Below are 26,269 nucleotides of genomic sequence, written 5' to 3' on the forward strand. Positions count from 1 at the left end.
TCGTACCATTACCAAATCCATTACATTAAATGCAAAGCTATCGATTAAAAACATATCTATTCGAAACTAGTAACGTAAATGGATTGCGAATTTCTTGTTAACTTTGAAGTAGGTCCCGCCACCTTACCTATTTTTGTCGCCAAGCAATAATGTGGGACTTGTCAACTTGCGTCTCTGGGTGACGGGCGCAGTGGCATTGTCCCTCAGATTTTACGATTTAAAGCTCTGAGTGGCACTGCAACTGTTGTGGTCAGGCGTGTCGCTTACCACCAAGCGCACGACTTGTTGGTCCCGTCACTTGGTATTATAAAATAAGTTGTTACGGTAATGAATATATGTATATATTACGTAACACGTTATATAAAGATACAAATGTAAACACTAAATGCATACTTTGTCAGTGGTGTAAAATGATACAAAGTCACAAATTTATGTATAGTAAAAACATCGATATGCGAACTATGAATAGAACTGTAACATTTATTGTAAAGAGAACGAATTAGGAATAAAAACAAACATTTCAGAGAAATTTTAGTTGGCTGGTGGACCTATAATGGAATAAATTCTAAGTAATCACCACTGAATCCACGAATTTTCCGAACTGGGGTAGAAACTTAATAGGGGCGCTCCCTCACTCCGGGGTTTCAGAGAAACTGTTACATAAAACTCACAAATATGTATAATATAATGGGTGGTATTTTTTGTGACCGGGAGAATAAGAACGTTTTAATAAAATTGCACTCTTTATTAACCGTTAGCTAATAACTTTTCCATTTGTGTGACATAAAAATTAATTCAAGGCAACTTATCTAAAAGACAACAAACATAGGAAATGAAACTATTTTTCCGGATTTAAATCGCGTATATTTGTTTTTTCAAACAAACCGACGTTTCGGGCCCTTTACAGGTCCCATGGTCACGGTTGACTGATTTTTGTTGGTTGATTTAATTCCGGAAAAATAGTTTCATTTCCTATGTGTAACAATCGCGAAAACCTAGAACTCGATATAGACAACAAACAATTCAAAGCGTTCAGAAATCGACGTAGTGTAGGTTTAGGTGCGTTCATAAATCTATTTGGGATGTATTGAAAAACGGACTGGGCCCTTTTAAAATCAAATGATTAATCGATAGAACAACGTGCATGCTTGGCGCTTTGTGAAACAACTGGTTTTTTAACCGACTTCAAAAAAGGAGGAGGTTCTCAATTTGACAGTATTTCTTTTTTGAAGTTTGTTAAAAAACCATTTGTGAACCGATTTTGATGATTCTTTTTTGTTGGAAAGAGGGTACCTCAGTAGTCCTCCCAATTATATTTGAAGAAAATATTTCAATTCTAAGGGTGGCAAACTAGGGGATAAATCCGGTTACGCGCACTTTCCGGTGACTGATTCCAATAAAATTTGGCACATAGATTTTTTTTAGGACTCTGTACTGATTTACAAACATATTATGACTTGGCGCTTCCTGAGACTGCCGGCCGGGGCAGGTGCCCCAGTTTGCCCCGTCTAGAGCCGGGGCTACAGCCCCGGCTCCACCACCACTTTCAGATTAATTTATTTGTCATTGCTTACAAGCAATGACAAATAAATTAATCTGAAAGATAGCATTATCATTATTAATGTGTAAATATCGGTCACTGGAAGCTCTTATCGCACACACGTTAAAGTGAATAGCAATTAGTATACATTTGTCGCTTTGCAAGTCGTGTTGGTGGAATCATAAAATGTGTATTAAAATTTTATTTCATTTTTATGTGATTACGCGATAGCTAGAGTGAGAGGAAGATATAAGCAAAGTAAGTCGGGTAATGGACCTATATATAGATCAAGGCATAGTATTAACCTCTGCGCATAATTATAGGTACTGTAAGAAAGATGGATATGTTCTATAGTGAAATTACTTGGCTACATTTGCTATTTTTGTTCTCGTGATAGCTTCCAATTTAAGTGTGTTGTAGTACTATTTTGAAGTTGAAATAGCGTATTGAGTTACAGTATGGATGACTGGGCAAAAATGTGCAATATCTAAATAATTTTCTTATAGGTATTTTAGGCATTTGGACCTCATTTATTTAAAGAACTAATTAGAAAATATAGTATACCACCACTTATTAATTAAAAAATAAATAACTGTCAAATATTTTCGAATTACAAAATACAGGTAATTGAAATACAAACACAAAATATGCATTTGTATTTCATATGCTTTCAATTATAAATAACTCAAATGCTGTCCAACCTTTTTTTCGTTTTATGTTGCTATAAGTTTATTATAATCCAATATTTTCTATGTAAGATTATGGGTGGGTCTATTTCATATGAAATGTACTAAGTAAATATGATTATTACGAAAGTTGCAACATTCAAATCTTATTAGGCTTTGAAAAGCCAAACTAGAAAATTTTTTGTAATATAAATAAATAAATAAATGTAAGTAATAGAGTTTTTCGGAGCCTGCTGTCTACAGGCAAACATTTGATCGATTAATTTTGTATGGTAACGTCACACCGACAACATCCGATAAATCAAATACAGAATGTTATATAATAATTATATTATTCATTGAGTGAACTCATGAGCAAGAAGACTACTCGTATAATGTTGTATTATTATGTGTTATTTAAATACGAAAAACGTGCAAAACGCTCTGTTGAACTTTGGAGAACAGTATTGTAAATACATTGGCCAATGATAATAATTATTAATTGTTAAGAAACTCGAACCAGTGTCTGTTAGACCGGAGGAATTTTTCTTTGTGTAAATAATTATAACAAACTAGTGGAGTAATTAAAAAAAATTGATTGCAAATCACCATGGTACTCAATAATAAAGTCGAGTTCCGTGTTTAGGCCACAGGCTTTTCCGAGTGGCCTAAATAATAGCTACGAGATTTTTAGGCCTACGAGTAAATTAAAGTAATGAAACACTTACAGATTATTTTATTTATATTGTTTTTAAATAGTTGTTTTTTGCACAAGTAGTTACGTCTTTGTACATGTTATGTGATGTTTTGAGATATTATTAAAAAATAAGTTTAATTTGAATTATTTCATAAATATAGTAACGTTATTCCTTCTAGGAACACTTTTGACTGCCTCCGTGGTTGAACAGTTACCATGCCTGACTGTCACGCAGAGGTCCCAGGTTCGATTCCCGGGCCGGTGTAATTTGTGTTTGAAAAAGCAAACAAGCGCAATCAAATGCAATATTGAGTTGTATCACTATGGTCTCACACAAACAAAAAACCAGACCACTGGCTTATTTTTACAAATACACAGAATAGGCCTATAAAAAAAATTGATTCTCATGAATATGCTAAAGACGGAAGTTATCGACGTGATGGTGTCGATAATCACATATATGAAATGTAATTCCACCCTTGGCTAGACTGGATGTAGCAGAGATTTTTTTGCTAGTTTGTATGGCGCAAGACTACATATTTCATGGAGCACTTGACGCGGTGAATTCGATAATGCAAATGAAAAGACATCAATTCGAAAGTAGAGTTTATTGTGCGATGGATTTTTTTGCTTGTACCTTGAGGGGATGCCCACCGACGATGCCTCCAGTCCTAATGCTCTAAGGTGGCGCGTTTAAGGAGACTCTTTTCATTAGCAATAATACGACGTTGTTTTTTTTAAACTCATTATAGCTCTTGAAAATCGGTTCAGTGGCTAGTATCATAGAATTTTGACTCGAAACTAAAAAGAGCCACTGTATGATGATGTTATAAAAAAATATATATGAAATGGACCTGTGAAATTATAATTATTGACAGACTAAAGTAAAGGAGTACAAAAAAATCAATATTGCCTTGGACAATTATCATTATTCGATGCACTATTGATGCATATTTTCATTCGTTGATGTCTTATGGCATCACACTGTGGGGTAATTCAACTGAGTCGATTAGGGTATTTATTCTTCAAAAACCTGCACTAAGAACAGTAGGCATAAAAAAGGGTCAGACCTGCAGAAACCTTTTTAAGAAATACAATATAATGACCATGTACTCACAATATATTTATGATATAATAGTTTATGCTCGTCAAAACTTGGCTACCTATGAGCGACGTACGGGCGGAGGCCGAGCGTTACGAAACGCGGGAACACTAAAATCCGTTGCCCACCGACCGTACTGAACTTGCAACTAGAAATCCGCGGGTAATAGGTCCCCGATTCTACGAACATCTACCCACAGACCTGAAAAGTGTTAGAAACGATGAAACGTTTGGTACCAGACCAAAAAACCTTTTATTGGATATTGAATTGTACAGTGTCGATGAGTTTCTTTTGAAACAATTTTAATTTTATTTTATTCGACAAGCAGTAGTTATACCACTTTATTTTATATTCATTATTATTATTATAATTTTATTACTGACGATCATAGTTATCCCTTGACATTGTATTTCCAATTGTAATATTGTGACATTGATAACATGAAATAAACGATTATATTCTATTCTATTCTATTCTATTCTATTCACTAAGAACTTAAAATTAATGTGCACCATTGCCTTTTGGTTTCCAATGTTTGTCTATTCGATTTCTATAAGAATTAGGTTTATGAGAATTACAATTTGATCAGCGTAAAGTACTTATAGTGGGAGTTAGGATATTGACTGGAACTCAATGAATCCACATGGATGTTAGCCACGGCCACTTCCTCTTAATTATTGTTAAGGCCGGATTAAGGCAAAAGTCCGCCACGTTAACCTGTACCGGGTTCGATTCCCTAGTTTTATTTTCCCCGTGAGTGTGGAAAATCAAATAAAGAAATCCGAAAATTTAAATAATTATAATAATAAAAAAATAAATTCCAATTTAAAATTTTGAAATAAAAAAAATGGTACGTAAAAAACGTCTGGTGAAAAATTACAATTAAGTTTATTACGTTACAATTTGAAATTTTGAAGTGCAATCTTTAAAATTCCTCAAAGCGTATGGTACTATAGTTCACATTAACGATGTATATATCTATATAATCGTAGAAAGAGAATGCAACGTAACCTGCCATAGATTTAACCAATTTTGTTTTTGGTAAATCATGGTTTTAATGTTTTGTAATCAGTTATTATTTAAAAATACGATATATTTGTTGAAGACAATATTTGAGTTAAATTTTTAATGGTGTTAAATTTGAAAAACTATTTATACATCTAAATATTATATACTTTTCTGTTAGTCGACAAATATTTCAATGTCGGTTTAATGCTATTTCGTTTAGGTAATTTATATTTTACATTAACAATAACAGACAGCTAAACATTGTTTAAAGTACTTTTGGTAACCAGAGTCTGCGCTGAACGTTCTGAAAATGGCTGGAATAATTTTCGGTTAAACGCAGTACAAGTTACTTCAACATTTAACAGTGTTCACACACAGTTTAACATATGAGTGCTTACTAGGCGTATTCTACTTTGGTAAAACAGTTGGCGGTCGTCAGCTTGACTCGTCGTACAAAACCGTCAGGCGTTTTGTTTATGAACCTACGCGTTGTACGGCTGGATTGACGGATAAAATAGTCAAGCGTTATCTTAATTAAAATTTAAATGAAAAAGTCGGTCGATGGTTCTAATCTGTGCATGACACGAAATTCTGGTTTTAATATCCAAGTTGTGAACATATGTAAATTTTTAGTAGCAATACTTTTAAGCAAAAGAAAACATCGATACCAAAATTTTTATGTTCAAAAGGGCGCATTGTATTATGCCTCAATTAACCACAAGCCGATGGTAATCTTGTATGTACTCCTCGCCATTGTTGACTAGTCTTGTTTTGTATATAATAGTTATTTAGTTCTGTTGTAGGTAGGTTGAGAAATACAGAAAAAAACAAAGACTTTATTGAAACTTTACTGAGTCAAAGAACGATTTGCTACGCTGAAAGAAAAACTTAACTTATTTATAATAAGTATAATTTTTCGTCATAATTTTGAATAGTATCCAAACATTAGAAAGCTTAAAAAAGTGCAGCATTTATTATATTTATTCGCAAGAAAATAAGCCTTAAGGTTTCCTTGGAAGTTTCATTAGGCACTTCCGCACAGGAATGAAGCATATTGCGATGAATTCAAACTACGTTCGTTGCGGCCTCACCACGGACCCCTGTAACGTGATACCTGACATTTACAGCAATCGTATGAAACTTAATATCTTTTAGGTCACAATTCTTCTTAGAAGAAGACATCTCTGCTTAGACTTGGTGTGGTGTTTTTTATTTTTTATTTTTATCTATTTGGGATAACAACAGCCATACTTAATACAATACTAACTTTAACATACGTTACATTTTGAATGGGCAAATTACAGTTATCCACTAAAATAATTACAGAAATAGACGTAAAATATTACTTAAGAGAGTAAAAACAAAATGTCAGTACATATTAATAATACAGTAATATATACATATAATTCATTAAACTTATATACACAACACTATTATGTATTTAATATAGAAATATATAACGTCATACTACCATTTTGTAAGACTGCGAACCTTGAATATATTATGCAAATGACCAAATGATATTTGAGTACAGCTGACCAATCATTTGATAGTTTTAGTTTAACGTTTGTTTTGAAGCAGGGTTTAGAATCTACGAAGGGGTCAATATGGCCAAATTGGCTATCATACGATCGAAGAATACGCGTGAGAACAGCATTCTTGCCGTAGTTCGTGGAGTGGAAGGGGACTTGAAAAGGTGTCGTATGTCTAGTGCGACGTAAAGGTACCCGTAGTGATACGCTCTCCAGCAATTCTGGACAATTCGAACGTCCACGCACAATGTCATATAGAAGGCCCATGTCCAGCATGTCACGACGTTCTTCAAGAGTGAGGAGACCATAAGCGCGGCAGTCTTTGGTATAATTATTCGTAAAATGTTTACATTTGTAGTTAAGGTGTTTGATAATTTTTTTCTTAATATGTTCGATACGAGATTTATGCGTAGTGTACATGGGTGACCACACGGGACTTGCGTATTCCAATACACTTCACACATATGCAAAATAAACGACTTTCAGACCTAGTGGACATTTAAATGGCTGACACGTTCGCATTACGAAGCCTAGGTTACGGTAGGATCTATCAGTTACGTAATTAATGTGAGAGGTAAACTGCATTTTATCGTCTAGAAGAAGTCCCAGGTCACGCACCACCTTGACTCGCTCTATAATGGCGTTATTAAAAGTATACTGGAATAAAAATTGGGTTTTCCTTGCGAGTAAAACTAATGCACTTGCACTTTCCGACGCTGACTGTGATATTGTTATTTATGTAGTACGTAAAAATATTATTTAAGTCTCGTTGTAGAAGTTCACAGTCCGCAGCAGAACGCACCGGAAGAAAAATTTTGTTATCGTCAGCATACAGTAGATGGCGAGAATGCGTAATACAATTAGCAATATCCAATATACATGCGTTGCAAAATAGGGGACCGAGATGCGGTGCTTTTGGCAGTAGTATTAGTTACCAGCTATGCTTCGAAGCTCGTTCTACCTAAGAAATAGCAGAACTCTGCGATGAATTATTGATAAAATATAATAAACAATAACATACTCGTATATCAATGCACCTTGCTCCCTCTTTCCTTATACTTCTGGCAAAGGAATGTTATACAGTATCTGTGTCTCCCAAAACTACAATTTGGAGCCATTGAAGGCTCGAATGAATAGGCTTTTGTCGATATTGTTGCCAAAAATATATCTACATGTTATAGATATTGCGGTGAGGTGGTAAATCTGTCTTAGTTCATATTGAAGTGGTTCTAGATGCTCTTCGGAAGCAGCATTTACATACAAATGCAAGGGAACAAATCTTTCTTAACAATTTTATTCATAATATACGTGTTTGCACACAGATGTGTCATTATTGTGACCTCTCACCTTAATAAAAGTTGCTATAGAGCCTTTTGTTAATGAAATTATAAAAAAATATGGTGGTTTACATTAATACCTATTTTTTTAACCAACTCCAAAAAAGTGCGAGGTGCTCAATTCGACTACATAATTTTTTTGTGTACACATACAAAAACGCGAGATTACGCGTTACGCCATTGCTTATTGGCATTTGTGAACAGATTTTGATTATTGTTTACTTCTTGGAAAGAGTGTACCTCAGTAATGGTCCTATTTAAATTTGAAGAAATTATTACACCAAAAAGGGAATGAATCCGGTTTCGCCCCTTTTCCGGTAACCGATTCCAGTAAAACTTGGCAAATAGATGTAATTCCACGAATTTTTAATGTCGTTTTCACTTACAAAAGTTGTGAATTTTTACATTTTATTTTTAATTTACTAAAGAACATTCCAATTTACGCTATATACGTTTTACAAAATGTCTTATTTGTGTATACGTAAAATGTGAATTTTTATTTAATCAAATCGAATAGTTAAAAGTAAATTAAAACATATTAGTTAGTACTGCACCCTTATGCTTGCTTAGGATTTTGCTTCACAAATGAATAAGTATCTTTGTTGTTAATAAGTTAGAAGTCCAAGATTGATTATTAATCCGATAAAGGAGTTGTCCAGACGATATATGTATTTTTGCTATTGTAGTGCTTCTATACGAGGAAAGTGTCAGTCAATAGGTACAACAGCGGTTTTGCATACTATCGCATTACCATTACAATAGTGTTGTAATTCAAAATGTGTGAATGAAGATTATACTATTAATCAACGTAAAATTTGATTCTCTGCACGTCAACAAAACCCTAGATACAATATTGTAAGTCGTTAGAATATTCTTCTTCTTAGTGTGCCGTTTCTCTATGAAGGTTGGTGACCATAATGGCTATTCTCATTTTTGAAGCTGCTGCACGAAAGAGGGAACAAGTGCGAAGATGGAACCGGTCTCTCAAATTCAAATTCAAATTCAAAATAATCTTTATTTCATAGGTAAGCATTATTACACTTGAAATCGTCACAATGGTTAAACTCTACCGCTCATTCGTAAGGCAGATCCCTTGAGAAGAATGAGCAAGAAACTCTAGGGGTTGCTTGCTCTTTGTTAATAACATTTACAATTTTTTTTTTTTATTTGAAACATCAGAGATCGAGACTACCTCCATGAGCTAAACGGGTTACTACCACGGATTTTTGTCATCCAAGTACGCAGAAGTTGTATAATAACCTTTAGTATAAAGTTTTTGTTTCACTATAGTTTTAAACCTCGTGAAAGGCAAATTTTGTATATCAACCGGAATCTTGTTATAGAAGCGTATACATTGCATTGTCTCAGATTCTTTAACCACGAGGTTTTCCTTCTGGCACGACTACGCTTTCCTTGGATTTTTCCCTTCATTATCAGTTGAAAAATGCGGTATCTATTACCCCTCATTACGTCGTAATAGATATCTACTTAATTCAAAATTACGCAAACTTTTTGAGAGTGACGCGAGTTTTTCCTGAATTTTTAAAATATATTTGGCAAGTAGGAAACTTTTTTCATGTCTGTGATAATATTTGACCTGTACATGAATCATTCATCAATTCTTAAAAAATACACTTTTAGAGTTAATACACTATTGTATTTTTGATTTCCCTAGTTTTACTTTGATTTTAGCTTTGTGGCGGACATTACCGTCAGTCGTATTCTTATGACGTATAAGTTCATTCAGTAAAAGTAATTTGTGCAAGTCAAGAACTTATTTAAAAAAAATACCCTGATACACATAAACCGTAACAGAATAAAGATAAAAGAACGCGACGTTGGAAGGATAAGTTTTCTACGTACAGCTGAATAAGCACATGTTACAATAACTTATGTTATCTCTACATAAATATTTACTTAGTCAGGTTATCTGGTTGACATATGCGTGTATGATAATATTGCTCCTGTGACAATTGTTATTTCTTATGCAATGCTGCAAAGTTGTTGTTTGGCCCGAGTGCTTGTATTGAAACTTGAGCGTAGCGAGGGTTTTAAGTCACGAGACGCAACACAACTTTGCTGCCGAGCAAAACACATAACTTTTCACCTCACTATACCGAGGAAAATGGTAGATGGAAAACGGTTGAACTAAAAACATCAGATTTAAATCAAAAGAAAATGTTTACCTTTGGATGCGATCTGAATGTACACCTCATCAATTTTTATTCTTGCTTGTATTTATAATTTTTTGTGAATTATTTTAGTTCTACGACGAACTAAAATAATATAATAAGCACAATTAGTTATCATTATCAAAGTAATGCGAACAATAATAAGAATAAAATGTACCAACGGATTTATATTACATAAATAAGTAATGTACAACAAATCGTGTAGTTGAACGCGTCATCTTAGTAGCAGTTTTTTCTATTTCCTATTTCCAGTAATGTGAGCATTACTGCGATCGGGTTTTGCAGGATAAGAAGGGTGCTGGTGAAATTGCAGGCACTTGGGACTTGTCAACTTATGTCGTAGGGTGACGGGCGCAGCGTTAGTGCCCCTCAGATCTTTGCAATTTTTATTCGGCGTGTAGCTTACCGTCAGGCGCACGACTAGTTCGTCCCGTCACTTCATACTATAAAAAAAATATATATTTTTTCTTTCATCGAAAGATAAAGTTGGGTGCACCACAGACCACCGACAAGTTCGAATTTCAAAAACCTTTTCCACTCTAGCGTGCAAAAAACACTTGCGCGTAGATTTCTAATGAGAAAGAAAGCCTTTCTGAGGTAGTGAAATGAAAATATAATTTATTGCTTGTTTTCACAACACGCGTTTCCAATGAATATTAAGTTCATACACAACATGCCGCTGGTGTAATCATAAACACAAATATTGAAGATCAACATCGTGGGGAAGCAGAATCGGGAGTTTGTAAAAAAAAACCACAATAAATCTTTGAATGATTTTAAAGCGAGAAACTTTCTAAGATAAATCCTAAATTGTTTTTAGTTCTTCTACAATCTGTAATCTTGTAAATCAAATTTACAAGTTTTTAATTAAAAATAAAACATGACAATGCCTACAAGTCAAACATCTTTTTACATACATACTTTGTACGAAGTTATCTTCACACATTTGATTAGCGTGCTTGATTATGATCTAACACTCTTGTCAGTGAAAATCGTACCAAAAAATAGAAAGTATTTGGTTTGAAACAGAACATAATATTTTGTAGTGAGGTGCTCTCAAAATGGGTTTGGAGTCCACTGACCAACAAACTTTTTCAATTGGGATTACCGAAGACCATTTCATGTGATCAAACCAAATTCTTCACTACGCCTAAACTGGGATAATATAGCAACCTTATCTACACGATGCACTGACACAAAATTAACAACTCTTCCAGAACTATGACGTGTCTGGACCACCCTTGTCCAGCTTTCAGTGAAGGTGTAGCTGGGACAGCTTTCGCAAACGTTGTCACTCACCTTCTTGCTGCCCAGTGCTTGCTCACTGAACCATGGCCGCAGGACAGTCTGGATAGAGTATCTTGTAAGTAATAGTAAAGCTAATCGTGTAGTAATGTTCATGAAAAAGATCATTAGCACAGTTTCATAATACATTAGTTAGGTACAGAATTCAATTTATCGTTTCTAGCTGGAGAGTCCTTCGACTTCATAATTGTCGGCGCGGGTACAGCAGGTTCCCTATTAGCGAATCGGTTGTCGCAGGTTGAAGACTGGAAGGTATTGGTGATCGAGGCTGGAGATAACCCACCTGTGGAGAGCATTGTAAGTGGCTTGTTAAAGAGCTTACAAGATCGAGACTTCAATCATTGATTACTTTGGAGCCTAACGTTGATGATTACTGACAGACTTTTCAAGATCGTACGAATATTATCGCGGAATCGTATATAAATGCTTTGAAATATTCTATACTAATATCTAAATACTATAATAATTAGTCATTGACTTAATGGCTTAAATTTATTCGAGCAATTATTTATTAACCTTTTATTTACCTTTCAGATACCAAACTTTTCGGGAGCAACACATCGGAGTATACATGCTTGGCAGTACTATACGGAAAAAGACGAGAAGACAAATAGAGGTTGCGTTGATGAAAGGTCCTTTTGGCCTCGAGGAAGAACTCTCGGAGGTACTGGATCCATTAACGGCCTTCTCCATATGAGAGGAAGTCCAAGAGACTACAAATCTTGGCATCAAAAAAATGGCGACGGTTGGGACTGGCTTAGTTTAAAGAAATACTTTATGAAGAGTGAAAAGATGATAGACCCGTTCATTCTTAACAACCCTGATTTGATCAAAGACCATGGTACCAGTGGAGAATTCATTGTAGATCAACTTAACTTTACTCACGTTGGCGTAGCCGAGATGCTAACAGAGGCTTATAAAGAAATGGGATTAAAGTTTTTGGACGATTTGAATGGGGAGACTCAGATGGGAGTAGGAAAAGTAAGAGGAGGTAATCATAACGGCCGTAGAGTAAGCACAGCTACTGCTTTCTTGAATCCTGTAAGAGAAAGAAAAAATTTGTATGTTTTGAAGACTGCATATGTTAAAACTTTAGTGATAGATGAGCAAAAAAGAATCACAGGCGTTAGAGTGATCACAAAATCTGATGCTGATGCAGTTTTTTATGCTACAAAAGATGTCATTGTTAGTGCCGGAACGGTAAACACACCTATGTTGCTAATGATTTCTGGCATTGGTCCTAATAAGCAGTTAAAACAATTAGGTATCGATGTAATAGCTGATCTGCCTGTTGGGAGAAATCTACAAGACCATGTCAGAATACCAATTCCAGTAACTATAAATACTGGAGCTAAACCGAAAGATGACTTACATTGGTTAAAAGCCACTGCCGAGTATTTATTAGAGCAAAAAGGACCTCATGCTACTAATTATGACCAACCGAATATAAATGCTTTTTTATCCGTGCCCGATGGTAAAACGTTACCCGATGTTCAAGTCGACCATAATTATTTTGTACCAAACACTTCATATGTTTACCAAATGTGTACGAATGTAATGTCTTTTAAAGATGAGATTTGTAAACAATTTGCAAACATGAATGAAGACAAAGAAATGATTATTTTCTACGTGTCTTTATGCAGACCGTATTCAAAGGGCAGGATTGAATTGCGAGGCAAATCTGGAATAGGGAATCCAAAGATCTATTCAAAATACTTTAGCGATAAGAGAGATATGGAAACATTCATTAAAAGCGTGAAAAGAGTTATGGAGATCGTTGATACTCCGACGTTTAAAAAAGTTGATGGGGCAATTAAAAGAATATATTACGAAGGCTGTGATGACACTGACTTTGGTAGCATTGAATATTGGGAATGTATGGCTAGAACTGTAACTTACAACGTTTATCATCCTGTAGGAACGGCAAAAATGGGAAAACCTGAAGACCCCACTTCAGTAGTCGATAGTAAATTAAAAGTAATAGGAGTACAAGGCCTTAGAGTGGTTGATGCTAGTGTGATGCCGACCATTCCGAGTGTAAATACAAATGCTGCTGTTATGATGATTGCGGAACGAGCTGCAGATTTTATTAAAGAGGAATATGACGTATTGTATAATAAAAAGGATGAGCTTTGATGACTTTTTTCATTTATAAAAGTTTTTTGTGCTGTTATTTTTAACCGACTTCAAAAAAGGAGGAGGTTCTTAATTCAACCGTATGTTTTTTTGTATGTATGTTACGCGATAACTCCGGTATTTGTAAACCGATTTTGATGATTTTTTTTGTTGGTCTCATTTAATTTTGAAGAAACTCATCCACCTCTAAGGGTGGCTGTTCACGAATGAAGATTCATTTTTATAAATAGTGCAATTATTTTAATAGTTGATTTTGCTATTCTCCAATTCAAGGCGTTTTTCTCTCTCAATATACTTTGAGTAGTGAGAACCGATTTTTATTATTTTCTGTGTCAAGTCCCGTGTAGTAGCGAACTAGGGGATGAATCCGGGTTTGTGCACTTTCCGGTAACCGATTTTAATAAAACTTGGTAATTATATGTACTTCCACGTACTTTTGAGGTCGGTTATTTTAGTACTCTGTACTGAGATTATTTGTAGTTAACATTTAAAGTCTTTAGTAAATAGATTCGAGATAAGCATCAGATTTATTCTTTTTTTTCCATCCTCTATGGATGCACCAAACCTAACTTAGGGGATGGAAAATAATGAAACTTATGGGTAATTGTCAAATTTATTAACTTATGGCTGCTGTCAATTGGCTGTCAATTTGTCTATGCCACACTTAGAGGATGGAAAAAAATAATGCCACAGCAGGAAAATGCAATGGCCAAAGCGATGTCTAACAAGAAATGGTAATTTATCTCCTCATTTTCTATCTCATATACGACGTTATAGCTACCATAAATGTCTTAAATAAAGGCGTTGTTCCTCTAGAGAAAAATTCAGTGGGAATTCAATTTTTCATAGACATTGTGAACGAAGACCGAATACAAAACTGCAAAGTCCACTGTTGGGCTAAGAGGTGTTGTTTGAACGATACAGAAAAAACAGATTGCTCTGTCATGAAGATTTATAGTGGAAGCAATTATAATGTAACGCCAAAAGATCGAGAAACTATCATAAATGTATATCCAACGCTAATACAGCATGATTTAGTAGGTTATTGTGAATTTTCGCTAAATTCAAAGTGCGGTAGAAGTATAAGATACGTTAGACGATTTGTTTATATCCCTTTTGATACTAGAATATCCATTTGGATGAAATCTCATTTGCTTAAGCATTACATGAATGATCAGAAAAGTGCAGAATGCGATTCTTTAGACGAAGATTCTTTAAATGAGTGTAAACCTGTGACTTGCGACCACAAATACGCAGGAGTGAGACCGTTTTACAACACGCGGCAAAAAAAGTGTATACCGGCAAAAACGTGCGAAGCTGTCACAGGCAAAGAAATGCCAGATTTGGTGTATGTCCCAATAAGTAACATTTGCAGAGACTTAGAAAACCCATTGTCGGTAAAAGATGTGTACGACATCAACACTGGGTCTTATGTGACAACAGAACCCACAGACGTTGTATTCGAATTGCGTTCGAACTGTTCCACGTTATCTGAAAATCTGAAACTGTTGACGGACTTGATGTTTGGCAAAGTGTGTGTTAATGATGATTGGAACAAAGTGAACTACAGTCGATGTGTTAGAATCGCCGTGTTGAGAATGTTAGGGTGGTTAGCAGTGTCTACTTTACTCTTACTGTCTTGTGTATTGGTGATGTGGTTCTACACCACGAGTAGACACCACTCTGAAGTGAGCAGTTACACAGTAGGCTCTAATTGGCAGTCATTGAAAGATCGTTGGGCAACGAAAAAGCAGACTTTCGGCTATGGAAATTTATCTCAGACGTCTACGACAACAAACGCGAAAATAAGGAATGAATTATTAAAGGAAGTTATGATAAGAGACATTCCTATGGAGTTGCGGGAGAGCGTGGTGAATATTTGTGACAGGATGGACACAGAAGTGAAATGGAAGCAAAGGTATAGACGCAAGGACTTAGGAAGCCAAATTAGTCTAAGGAAAGTAGAGCACTCTGAAACATGCACGAGTACGGATTCGGAAGAGGACGAATGCACTGAAAATGATAGGCTACTGAAGTGACTGTGAGGATTAGAGTTTTTTTACGCAGTGCAATGTAAATATGCAACTTAAATATACTTGATAGATTATGATAATGGTAAATATAAAAAATTGTAAATAAATAGCTTTTTTATTTATTGGCTAAAAAGGTAAACATTCGACTACACTTTTCCGTATAATTATTAAGTTACGCTGTAGTCGAGAATGGAACGAACTTAATTAGTATAAAAGTTTATTTATACCAGAATTAACTTTCCTGGTTTTAAAAAGTGTTTAAAGAGAGTCAAATTTTTGTTACGGTTTAGGCATAAAAAGCTTTACTCGTAATTGTAAGGAGTTTCCTTTGCTAGAAGCACTCAGTAATGAAAACCGGGGAAAAATGAGAAAGTTAGTACTTAAAAATATTTTATCTACAAATCAAACGCATTTCAGAATATGCGTGTGTATACGTTACATATGTACGTTGTTGTACAGTTTCCAAAGCAAGGAACACCCATTTCCTAATTGAACAAGCCCACAAGGATCGCTCGACTTTGGACTAAGTTCGAGCTAACTTCAGCTTTAACTTAGTAATAAATTAAGTCAGTCTTTGTTCAGCAATTTCGTTTCGTAGTATTAGCATTGAAATCATATTAGCATTACATTAATTACCTTGCTAAACAGATAGTCAAAAACATCGTATAAATGAAATATACTTAACCTTTTACATTAATAATAATTATTAAAAATAAATATTGCATTTCGTATGGTGAATTGCAATGAGGTCCATAAATACCAAATTCGACAAAACAACTCGGCTCTCAATGTACACAATTAAAAAATATAAAAACTGTCGGATGTAGAGACAGCTAGATTCTTTCACAGTTTGATGACCTTCGCCATTTTGGTGATTTTACTTTTAGCCACCGAGTTAGTTTCACACAGTACCTTTATGAGAATGTAATTTATGTTAAGAAGAATAGTATGTTTTTTATGAAAAAAGTAATGACTGAATACGGGGAAGAACACAACTTGTTCTTGAATGTTGTCTTGTAAAGTCACAAGTTCATTCAAGGGGCAATGTATACCTTCTATAGTAAGATTCCGGTTGATATTCAAAATTTGCCATTTACGCTTTTTAATAGTGATATAAAACTTTATATTAAAGGTTATTTACTATACAGCTTCTCTGCGTTTGAAGTGGAATCCGTGGGAGTGATCCTATTAGTACTATTAGGTTGTTTATGTCTAAAAAACTCAGAATAAATCAAGTAAATGATTAATGTGAATAAAATGTTTATTTACAAAGAGAGTTTCTTATTCGTTCCTAAGCTGGTGTCACAGCTGCGCGTACGGTCCGTACGGACTGTCCGCTTTCGGGCCATCCGCATGCGTAGAAGCTCAATTCAGTTCAATTCACTTCACTTCAATTCACTTTTTATAATATTTGAGCATTTATAAATGCAAAATAATAAATTCTCACATGACATTCCCGGATATTCCCATAAGAAGTAAAATATTTCCAAATAGAATATTGATCGACTTTAATTAAACGTTTGCAAGTCGATAATGACTTTTTGATAGATTATGGTACAACAGTAAAGCCAATTTTTGTATAAGCATGTAAAAGAACCTATTTCATCATTCACATTTTACATTCACGTTATTGTCTATGGGATCCGAAGCCCAAAACGAACGCGTTGTGGCTAACGAACTGCGGACGGCTCACGGATCGTTTTGATTTCGTACGCAGCTGCGGTTGTAAATTTTGAGAGTAGACCTTCAGAGCACTGCGGTCAGTGCTCGGAATCGAGTATTTAATTTAATGCGGATATTCGCGGATGACAGTCGCCTATAATGAACGCACGGGTGGTTTGTGCAGAGTTCACGGACAGCAGTTTCTTTAACTCGCATACACTTAACATAGCCAGGCACTAGAGAAACCCTGTGTCGCAGGTGCCATGGACACACACATAGACAACCACAAATTCACTTAAACTCACGAGAGAAATAAATGTAGGCCATGTATAATTGTAAGTCAATGAGGCCATGTAAATATTTCTCCCGGCGCGGGAATCGAACCTGGGACCTCTGCGTGGCAGTCCGGCATGGTAACTGTTCGGCCATGGAGGTAGTCGTTAGGGGGCAGTGTGTTCCGTACGGAGCAATCCGCGTCACTGTAAAACGATATTCACACGTGTTACTCCGCTCCGGTGCTCCGCGCGAACGCGGACGGTCCGTAGATAAATCCGCACCGCTCTGAGTGTTAAATCAATTTGACAATTTGAAGTGAATGAAATAAAGGTATTGAAATTTTTAATAAAATCAACACTTCTTTATTAATTCGAATCCGAGCGTGTACGAATGATTGTGAACAATTATGAATTTTCAGATCCGTCACTTGAGAAATGATTGACAAAAAGTAGCCTATGTTCTTCTCCTAGCTCTCATCTGCATCTACCAAAACTCATCAGAACTTAGCAGACAGAGACAGAGTTACTTTCGAATTTGTAATATTAGTTTGGATTAAAGGCAGTGGTGGATAGCAGACGAGACCTGCATCCCCTTACCGCCTAGAGGTAGGTACTTTAGAAATAACAAATTGAATAAGAGGGCCCGACGTCACGTGCACGCGGTGTCCTTTAAAATCGAACTAACGATTTTTCGGGAATTAAAATTAACTAATGTCATTGCGTTTACGAAAGTACTACGTTATAAGTTAATAAAAATGGCATTAAATAGTCAATACGTATTGGATCTTGCGTATCCACGGTAACGTATATAATAATACTACGATAATAATACGAGGCAAAGCTGTTGGATTTGTAAAATTATTTGGATTCATTTACAAATTTAATCAGTCCTAATTTTCATGTATCTAATGTTCCGGTTTGTAAAGATAAAGGAATTCTTACACATAATTTTTAAAGTAGTGTGATTTTCGAGAACGAACATTGACTTATGACACGAGTTGAGGCCGTGAGAAAATTTTGCCATTGGAGATAAATACTTAACAACGGCGATGTTCGTTATAATTTTATATATTGTTTTTATAAAACTGAAATTCTTATCGAAATTCTATTAAAAAGCAGAACTTGGTATACGTTCGAATTATGACTGGAACATTTGGACGGTTGCAGCGAGGTCGGAGCCGATTTATTTTATAAAAAAGGTGTTGTATATCTTCTTATAGGATGCAAAAAAAGGAAATATCGGTGCAAAGAGGTGTGCACAGCTTTGCAGAACGTTTGCGAACTGGGGAATCAATACCTGTCAAAAAATAATATACAAATCTTAGAGGATCGAAAAAATAAAGGAAAGAAGCTGCCCTATCTACGGAATAAACGCACCTACCTAAATACCATAATCATACATAAGTCAATATCGACATGCAAATGTGTGGCTTGGATGTTGAAACTGTTTTTTATGTTTGCAAATTTTTATAGTATCCTGTAATCAAAGTATGATTAATACTAGGCCATTATCACTAGGCAAGTAATGAGCCATTTTAATCAAAATTAAATATAAAGTTATTTTACCAATAAATGTAACGATGGAATTGCATTCAAAGTTCTATTAAAATTTGACTTCAAAATGGAGCGTACAAACGAAGATAGTATTTGATTCAATGTTTATGTTCGGCAGTCCTATAATATCCAACCAGTCTTTCTTTCTTTTTTCATTTGTAGGTAAATTTTGAAAATAATAATAATGAAATAATTAAAACCTCCTAGTAAATTGGTTCAATAACAGAATATCGATAATATGTCTGCTTACAAGAACAACACTATCTCAAAATAATCGTTATCAACAATCGTCAAAATATACTAACAAACAGGCAATCTCAAGTAACCAAAGCAAAATTCGGCAAGACTTATGAATAAACTACTTAAATAAGTAACCAATTACATGAGATATTTGGGCTATTGTATGATTTATAGGCAGAAAAATAACATTCGGTTACTTTCCAATTTTCTACTGTCGCACCCCTTAATGCTGCAGCGACGCATTTTTATCAATACTTAATTGTTCTCACTGTCAATATTTTTGTCCATTTCATTACAATTCATGCGAATAATTCACTAAAACATTTGGCCAAATATTGATTTTGACATTTCATGTACTTCCCTTTGACAACCGGAAACGGTTCAAAAGCTACTACAAAAATGGCAAAATGAGGACAGTTGGCATTTAAGATGACGTTACGCATTTTCGATTCCCGCGCTTGACATAAATCACTGTAGTGCTATCTCTTTTGACTTACGGCGGCACGCAGTAGTTAAACAAAGACAATAAAATGTTTATGTTTTCACTGTCTAAATGCATCATATACATATAAAGTCTGATTTATGTTAATATAACATGTCCTTTGGTTTCCATAGTATATGATACAAATACGTACTATACCTACATAAAAGTCACACAAAAAACTGACTGATTTTGAAAACCGGTTTTTTCGGTTTTTTCGGATATTTTTATTGGCACCCAAATAATCCTTTAAGAGTGTCAGAAAACTAGAAAAAACATAAAATCAATGTTTTGTAGATTATTTTTATTATTCACAGCTCCAATGACTTTTTTTAACTTCTCGGATTATAATAAAAACAAATCAACAACACTAATATTGGAAAATAAATATGGTTAAATAGCATTGACTTACAAATAAAAATAGAGACAAGCAATTAGACATCTTCTTTTTCAGTCTTATTCTATGTAGTGTTGCAAGCGTTCGCCTTATAATATAATATAAATAATATATACGAATATAACTATTGTTTAATTTCGTTAAAGGGTCACGATTTTAGGTTTGAAATAGCCTGCGGGTCAAAAAAAATTTGGTCTCTAAACTAAAACCAAATATTAGCTTACTAAACATTCGTAAAACCTGAATCTAGCGACTAAGTCGATAAAACGGCAACACTGTCCAGGCAGAAAAAATCGAAACAAAAAGATTTTTTAAAAGTTGTTGTTGCTACACTGGTCGCGCCGGCGCACCTTACTTGCCCATCGCTATCCAAAGGTACATTTATTCAGGACCTCTAGTCTGGTACCCGAGCTCCTGGCATTTAGTTAACGTTTATTTCTCATTATGAAAAAAATCACGTTACGATAATATCATGACTTAGGAATTTCCGTTTTAATAATTTTGAGACAAAATCGAAAATCCCGATAATCCCGGGTTTTCCTTAGCTGAAAACGTCGTATTAATAGACGTCTCTTACTATAGCACTATAGTGTTAAGGGGCGTCGTGTCGTCGCTATAATATTTTTGTGTAGTAAGGAAGGTCTTTTTACGTGAGTTTTTGGGTCTCTCAATTAATGAATATCGTACCATTAAGTGCCACAATCACCCAGAAGGTATTTTGAACACTACTGGAAGACTGATACTTTTGACTGAATTAAATCCCAGTATAAACATTTGGTGAAATTACAGGCACATGGGACTTGTCAACTTACGTCTCGGTGTGACGGGCGCAGTGGCAGTGCGCTTCAGATCTTTGCGATTTAAAGAGCTGAGTGGCACTGCAACTGTTATGGACAGGCGTGTAGCTTACCATCAGGCGCACGACTTGTTCGTGCCGTCACTTGATATTCTAAAAAAAAAAGAAAAAATGTCATTGTCGTAATACATTATTATGTTACAGGACGAGAAGAATTTGGAAAGAATGAATTTCTTTGTTAAATTTATCAGAATTAATCAGAGAGGAACAAATTTGTGTACAAAATATGAAGTTATAAAGTAAAGTATGTAAATATGATGTTGTTTTCAATATTCCAGGAAATTAATTGTCAATAGCCGTTTAATAAAAATTAAAGTAAATAAAGAACCTGTATTTATGAAACTTCTTCATTTAATTAAAAAAAGAAGATGGTATTATTCAAGATTGCACTAGGGTCCTTCGCGTTCGGATTCCCGTTTCGACTTAGCATCATGTGGAGTGGAGTCATCTGACTGCCATGTACATTGACTTACAAATAAATGGACGACGGGTCTAATACAAAAACCACGAAAAAAATGTCCTAAGCCAACCTATTCGAAATTTAAATTGTTGTGTCATCGCAGTATCGCGCTGTCCGTAGAACAAATGAAGACTAAAGCGGAGTGTCGCGCTCTGTATACGATTTTAGCGCCTTACAAGTGCGGACGCTTTTTAGCGCGGACCCGACGTCCATATAATTGTAAGTCAATGATCATGTACGAACGAATACAAAAAACTTCATCATAGCGAATGGCCGAATCCTGTTCTGTCTGTACAAATGAAATGAGATTCCATGGAGAGAAAAATGGAGACGTGTGGTAAGGTCACATTAACTGCCTCCGCCGAACGGTTACCATCCTGGACTGTCCTGGGTTAGATTCCCGGGCCGGGAGAAATATTTGTCCATGGCAACTGTGACGCAGGGTTTCCCTAGTGCGGAGTTATGAATGTGTGCGCGTAATGCGTTATGCGCGTTATACATCTGCAAATAATAACTTTTCAGGATAGAGTTGTGTTCAAGTTCACGTGACCGGACGTAAATTTGCATCATGACAATAATAGACTACTCAGCAGTGCACTGAACGAATTCCAACGTGCAAGACCAGACTGCTGAGTAGACGTTTCCTTTACATTTAAAAAGAATATTGTAATATTTTGCACACATGCAAATAGAGTTTGTATAAATAGTCTAGTTTTTAGAAATATAGGTCTCTTTGAATCCAGACATCAACGCTGTCTCATTGACGACGACGGAACTCTCCTGACTACAGCATCCTCTCACTGCGGCCAAGACACCTTTAGCCGTCAGCTTATCTGATCAGTCTTGTGAGTCCGTGAGACTGACTGTGAGAAAATCAGTTAACAGGCTTTTTCTACTATCTATCTATATAAATATAAGAAGTACGGAAATCCGTGCGACTCTGACGTATTTTCGCTGCTGCGAAGATCAAGTAAGGTGGCGGGGCTAGAGGAAAATATTACTTCAGATATTAAAGCTTTTTGGCGATACACAAAGGTGAAAAAAGTAACCAATGACTTTCTTACACAGATGTATTACCTGAAGCATTTTGCTGAAAGTGGTCCTGATATTGCTAATTTATTTGCAAGTATCTTTTCATCTGTCTATGTGATTGCCAATCCGTCAACATATACAGCAAACTGTGAACATTCCAATCTCGTATTATTCTCTGTTCACATCCTGGACAGGTCTATTAAATCGACTCTTGAGTCAATTGATATTAGAAAGAGCGCGGGCCCTGATGGGATTCCGCCTATTTTTGTAAAACGATGTTCCGTTGTGTTGATAAAACCCTTGGGTATTGTTTACCACAAATCTTTGAGCAGTGGTTGTTTTCCAGGTCTGTGGAAGTTGACTAAGATCGTGCCCGTACAAAAAGGAGGAGATAAAAAGTATATTTCTAATTATAGACCTATACGTATTCTTAATTGCTTTGCTAAGATTTTTGAAAGTCTGGTGTATGCTCACTTTTATTCACATTTGAAGACAGTTATCAGTCCCCAACAGCATGGATTTGTAAAATCTCGATCTACCGCTACTAATCTTTTAAGTTATATGCATTACTTGAGTTGTTCATTCGATCAATCTGAACAGGTAGATTCAGTTTACAATGATTTTGCTAAAGCATTTGATCGCGTTGATCATGCTATACTTTGTATTAAAGCTGAGCGCTTAGGAATTCATGGTTCGCTTCTGAGGTGGCTTCATTTATATCTGCAAAATCGTACTCAACTTGTAACAGTTTATGGTTTTGAGTCAGCTCCACTTGTTGCGGATTCCGGCGTTCCACAGGGATCAAACCCCGATCCCTTACTCTTTCACATGTTTATAAATGACCTTCTGAGCCAGTTCAAGTGTGAGTGCCTAGTCTTTGCTGACGACCTAAAATTTTTTCGCTGAACACATTCTACTGATGATTGCGTTAATCGTTGGTGTGTGGAAAACAATATGTTTCTTACCGTAGCCAAATGCCAGTTTATCACATTTACTAAAAAGAAGAATTACATCCCGTCATCGTATATGCTACGTGGAGTTCAGCTGGAACGTGTGAATGCAGTACGTGATCTAGGCGTTTGGTTTGACTCGAAGCTTTCCTTTAGAGTACACTTCGATTCAATGATTTTAAAAGCAAGGCGGACTATGAGTTTCCTATAGAGAGTTACAAAACCTTTCAAGCAAACACGAAGTATGATTATTCTGTATGTGGGTCTTGTGAGAAGTATACTAGAGTACTGCAGCATAATATGGTCACCTATTTATAACAATCATATCAACAGGATACAGACGATACACAAACGCTTTGTTCGTAGTCTTGCTTCAAAATTGGGATTAAGAAAAAAAATAGTAACAGATAGGCTTAACCAATTCAAACTAGATTCACTTTGCGTGAGACGGCAAGTAGCTGACCTTCTGATGTTGCACAAAATAGTAAATTCCAAATTAGATACTGATATCACAAGCCATGTTTCGCTGAAGGTCACTAATAGGTCTAACTGTAGGCAACATTTGTTTTTGGTGCCTTCTGCAAAAAATATTGTGTCACATAACAGCCCTCTCATACGTTTATGCAGGCAGTATAATGCTTTATGTAAAGATCTTGAAATATTCCATCAGAGCACCAACACATTTGTAAAAATTATAATAAGCCCTGATTGTAAGGAGGCACGTGAACACATCACAGAGTGAAGTAATTTTATTTAAAGTATATACACATTTTCTATTGACTTAGTTAGCCATATTCATTAAGTTGCAAAATGTTATTTGCATGATGTGCGTGGTTGTTATTGAGCTACAAATTTGTATGTATCTGATTAATGTCGTAGTTTTACTTGTATTACACAATTCGTATCTTGTAACTGAGCCAAAATAAGTAAAACAAAAATAAAAATACAAGGTTTAAAGTTCATACGAATGAAATAAGTCGATAACTTTTTTGTACTTAAATAGGAGGGTTATAAAATTTTCAAATACATAATTTTGTTTCATGTAGTGCGTATTATTTTTATAATTTTCAAGCATCAAGTATATACCAGAAATAGAGACGAAGTAAAGGCCATCCATCCCTGGCTGTTCCACCATCAGCCTCTTCATATGTTTACATAGTATCTTTCCTTCTTATGATAGAAAAGACGACAAACGCCTGTTTTTATATGGTGTATATGCCATGAAGGGTATATGTTATTAATACAGAGATCAGAGTAAAATATCATTGTACAGAGATACGAGCTTCGTTGTCGTGATGCGTTTATTTTGCTCATCTAAAATTTCATATAAGGATTCTATAATTGGCACTAATCGTGAGTCGCAAGTACATCGCAATCCATTCTGACCAGAACCAAGATTCTATCGATCAATCTAGACCAAATGTCTAGAAAGCCGGTGGGTTTGAAAACCAGTTATAAATAATTTTATCGTATGATAAATTTGCCCATGTCAAGCCCCATATTCAGAAAATTTTTAATTTATTTAGATGACATAATTTGTTGAAGGAAATTTCAGGACATTTTTGTAAAGGTATCAAATATGAACGTAAAATAATACACAGGAAAACGTAAATACAGAAAAACTATTATCAGGGCACGTGGGCACTGCTAGGTACCCCATGTGATAGTAGAAATACATTTCAGCGATATTTATCACTTACAAATTTGTATCTCTTTATTCAAATATCGCAGAAAAACTTTATTATTTATCGGTTTTTAATGGAAATGAAATGTTTCTTTCGGATTTTTAATCGCGTGACAAATGGACCTGTCCTATAGTTCGAAGTCCGAAACGTTGCTTTAGTTGTAAATCAAAATCAAAATGTAGTTAGAAATAGTTTCACTTCCATATTTATCATTTATTTATTCATTACTACCGCATCATAAACATATACTACATCATTTAAACATTCAACATACGGTATTACATCTGATATAATTATGACAAATTTGGTGTACACAGCTGTAGAGGCCAATATTACGCTATAGCATTGACGCAATTGTTTTAATAGATGTAAAAGGTTTACTGGTGAAGATAGCTGAGGCTCTATATTTTTTACGTTGTTGTTTAGTTGTTAAATGTCTCAATTTACTGAATGTTCGTTAAAAAGTTAATTAATTGCCTACTTATGTGGACAGGAATCGGAAAGTAGGGCGCAAAGGAAGTTGAACTAAAATGTGCGGTTGTAAACCGTACATAGATTTTATTTATTATTACATATTGCTTACAATCAACTCAAACGCAATAGTAAGACTTAAAGCTAAATGAACAAACAGTATTAAGTAAATTACAAAAATGAATAAAATATGAAAATTATAAATACAATACCACAAACAATAAATTATTGCAGGTTAACATTAATGAAAAAATAGATAAAATCCATTTGTTATTACATTTTAAACTAGCATTTATTACCTATTACTTAATACTGCTGTCTCCGGTCAAGGACTCCAGATAGCGTCCTGCGGAAAACATGAATTCTGATTCTGAGCATGCAAAAAGGTTCAACGAGGAGTCAAAGTTAAGCAACTGATTTACAGAACAGAGGGGCCATCTCATTCGCTCTACATCGTGTGATAGGTACTGCAAATAACGTCATTCTATGAAGTCGCACCAGATTAGTTCTAGGTACCAAAAATCCCACTTTGGACAACAAAAATGAGTTGTATACTATTCCCCGTACACAAGTTACAAGAGCCAGATTGCGTCTCACTTCTAGCATTCTATAATTTACCATACCTAAAATAAATGTTGTGGGATAAAGTAAGGGGTAAT

General features: G+C 35.1%; 1 protein-coding gene across 1 annotated transcript; it reads left to right on the plus strand.

Annotated features, from left to right (window-relative positions):
* The first annotated feature begins 1,701 nt into the window (after positions 1–1,701).
* LOC113229094 (L-sorbose 1-dehydrogenase-like) lies at positions 1,702–13,514 on the plus strand. The gene is made up of 4 exons (XM_026462587.1): positions 1,702–1,798; positions 11,291–11,436; positions 11,542–11,675; positions 11,913–13,514. The coding sequence occupies exons 2-4, from the start codon at positions 11,295–11,297 to the stop codon at positions 13,512–13,514; spliced, it is 1,878 nt and encodes a 625-aa protein (XP_026318372.1). The 5' UTR covers positions 1,702–1,798; positions 11,291–11,294.
* Positions 13,515–26,269: the final 12,755 nt, after the last annotated feature.

The sequence above is a fragment of the Hyposmocoma kahamanoa genome, unplaced genomic scaffold, assembly GCF_003589595.1.
Source record: "Hyposmocoma kahamanoa isolate Upper Pololo Valley unplaced genomic scaffold, ASM358959v1 277, whole genome shotgun sequence".
In the NCBI taxonomy this organism is placed as follows: Eukaryota; Metazoa; Arthropoda; class Insecta; order Lepidoptera; family Cosmopterigidae; genus Hyposmocoma; species Hyposmocoma kahamanoa.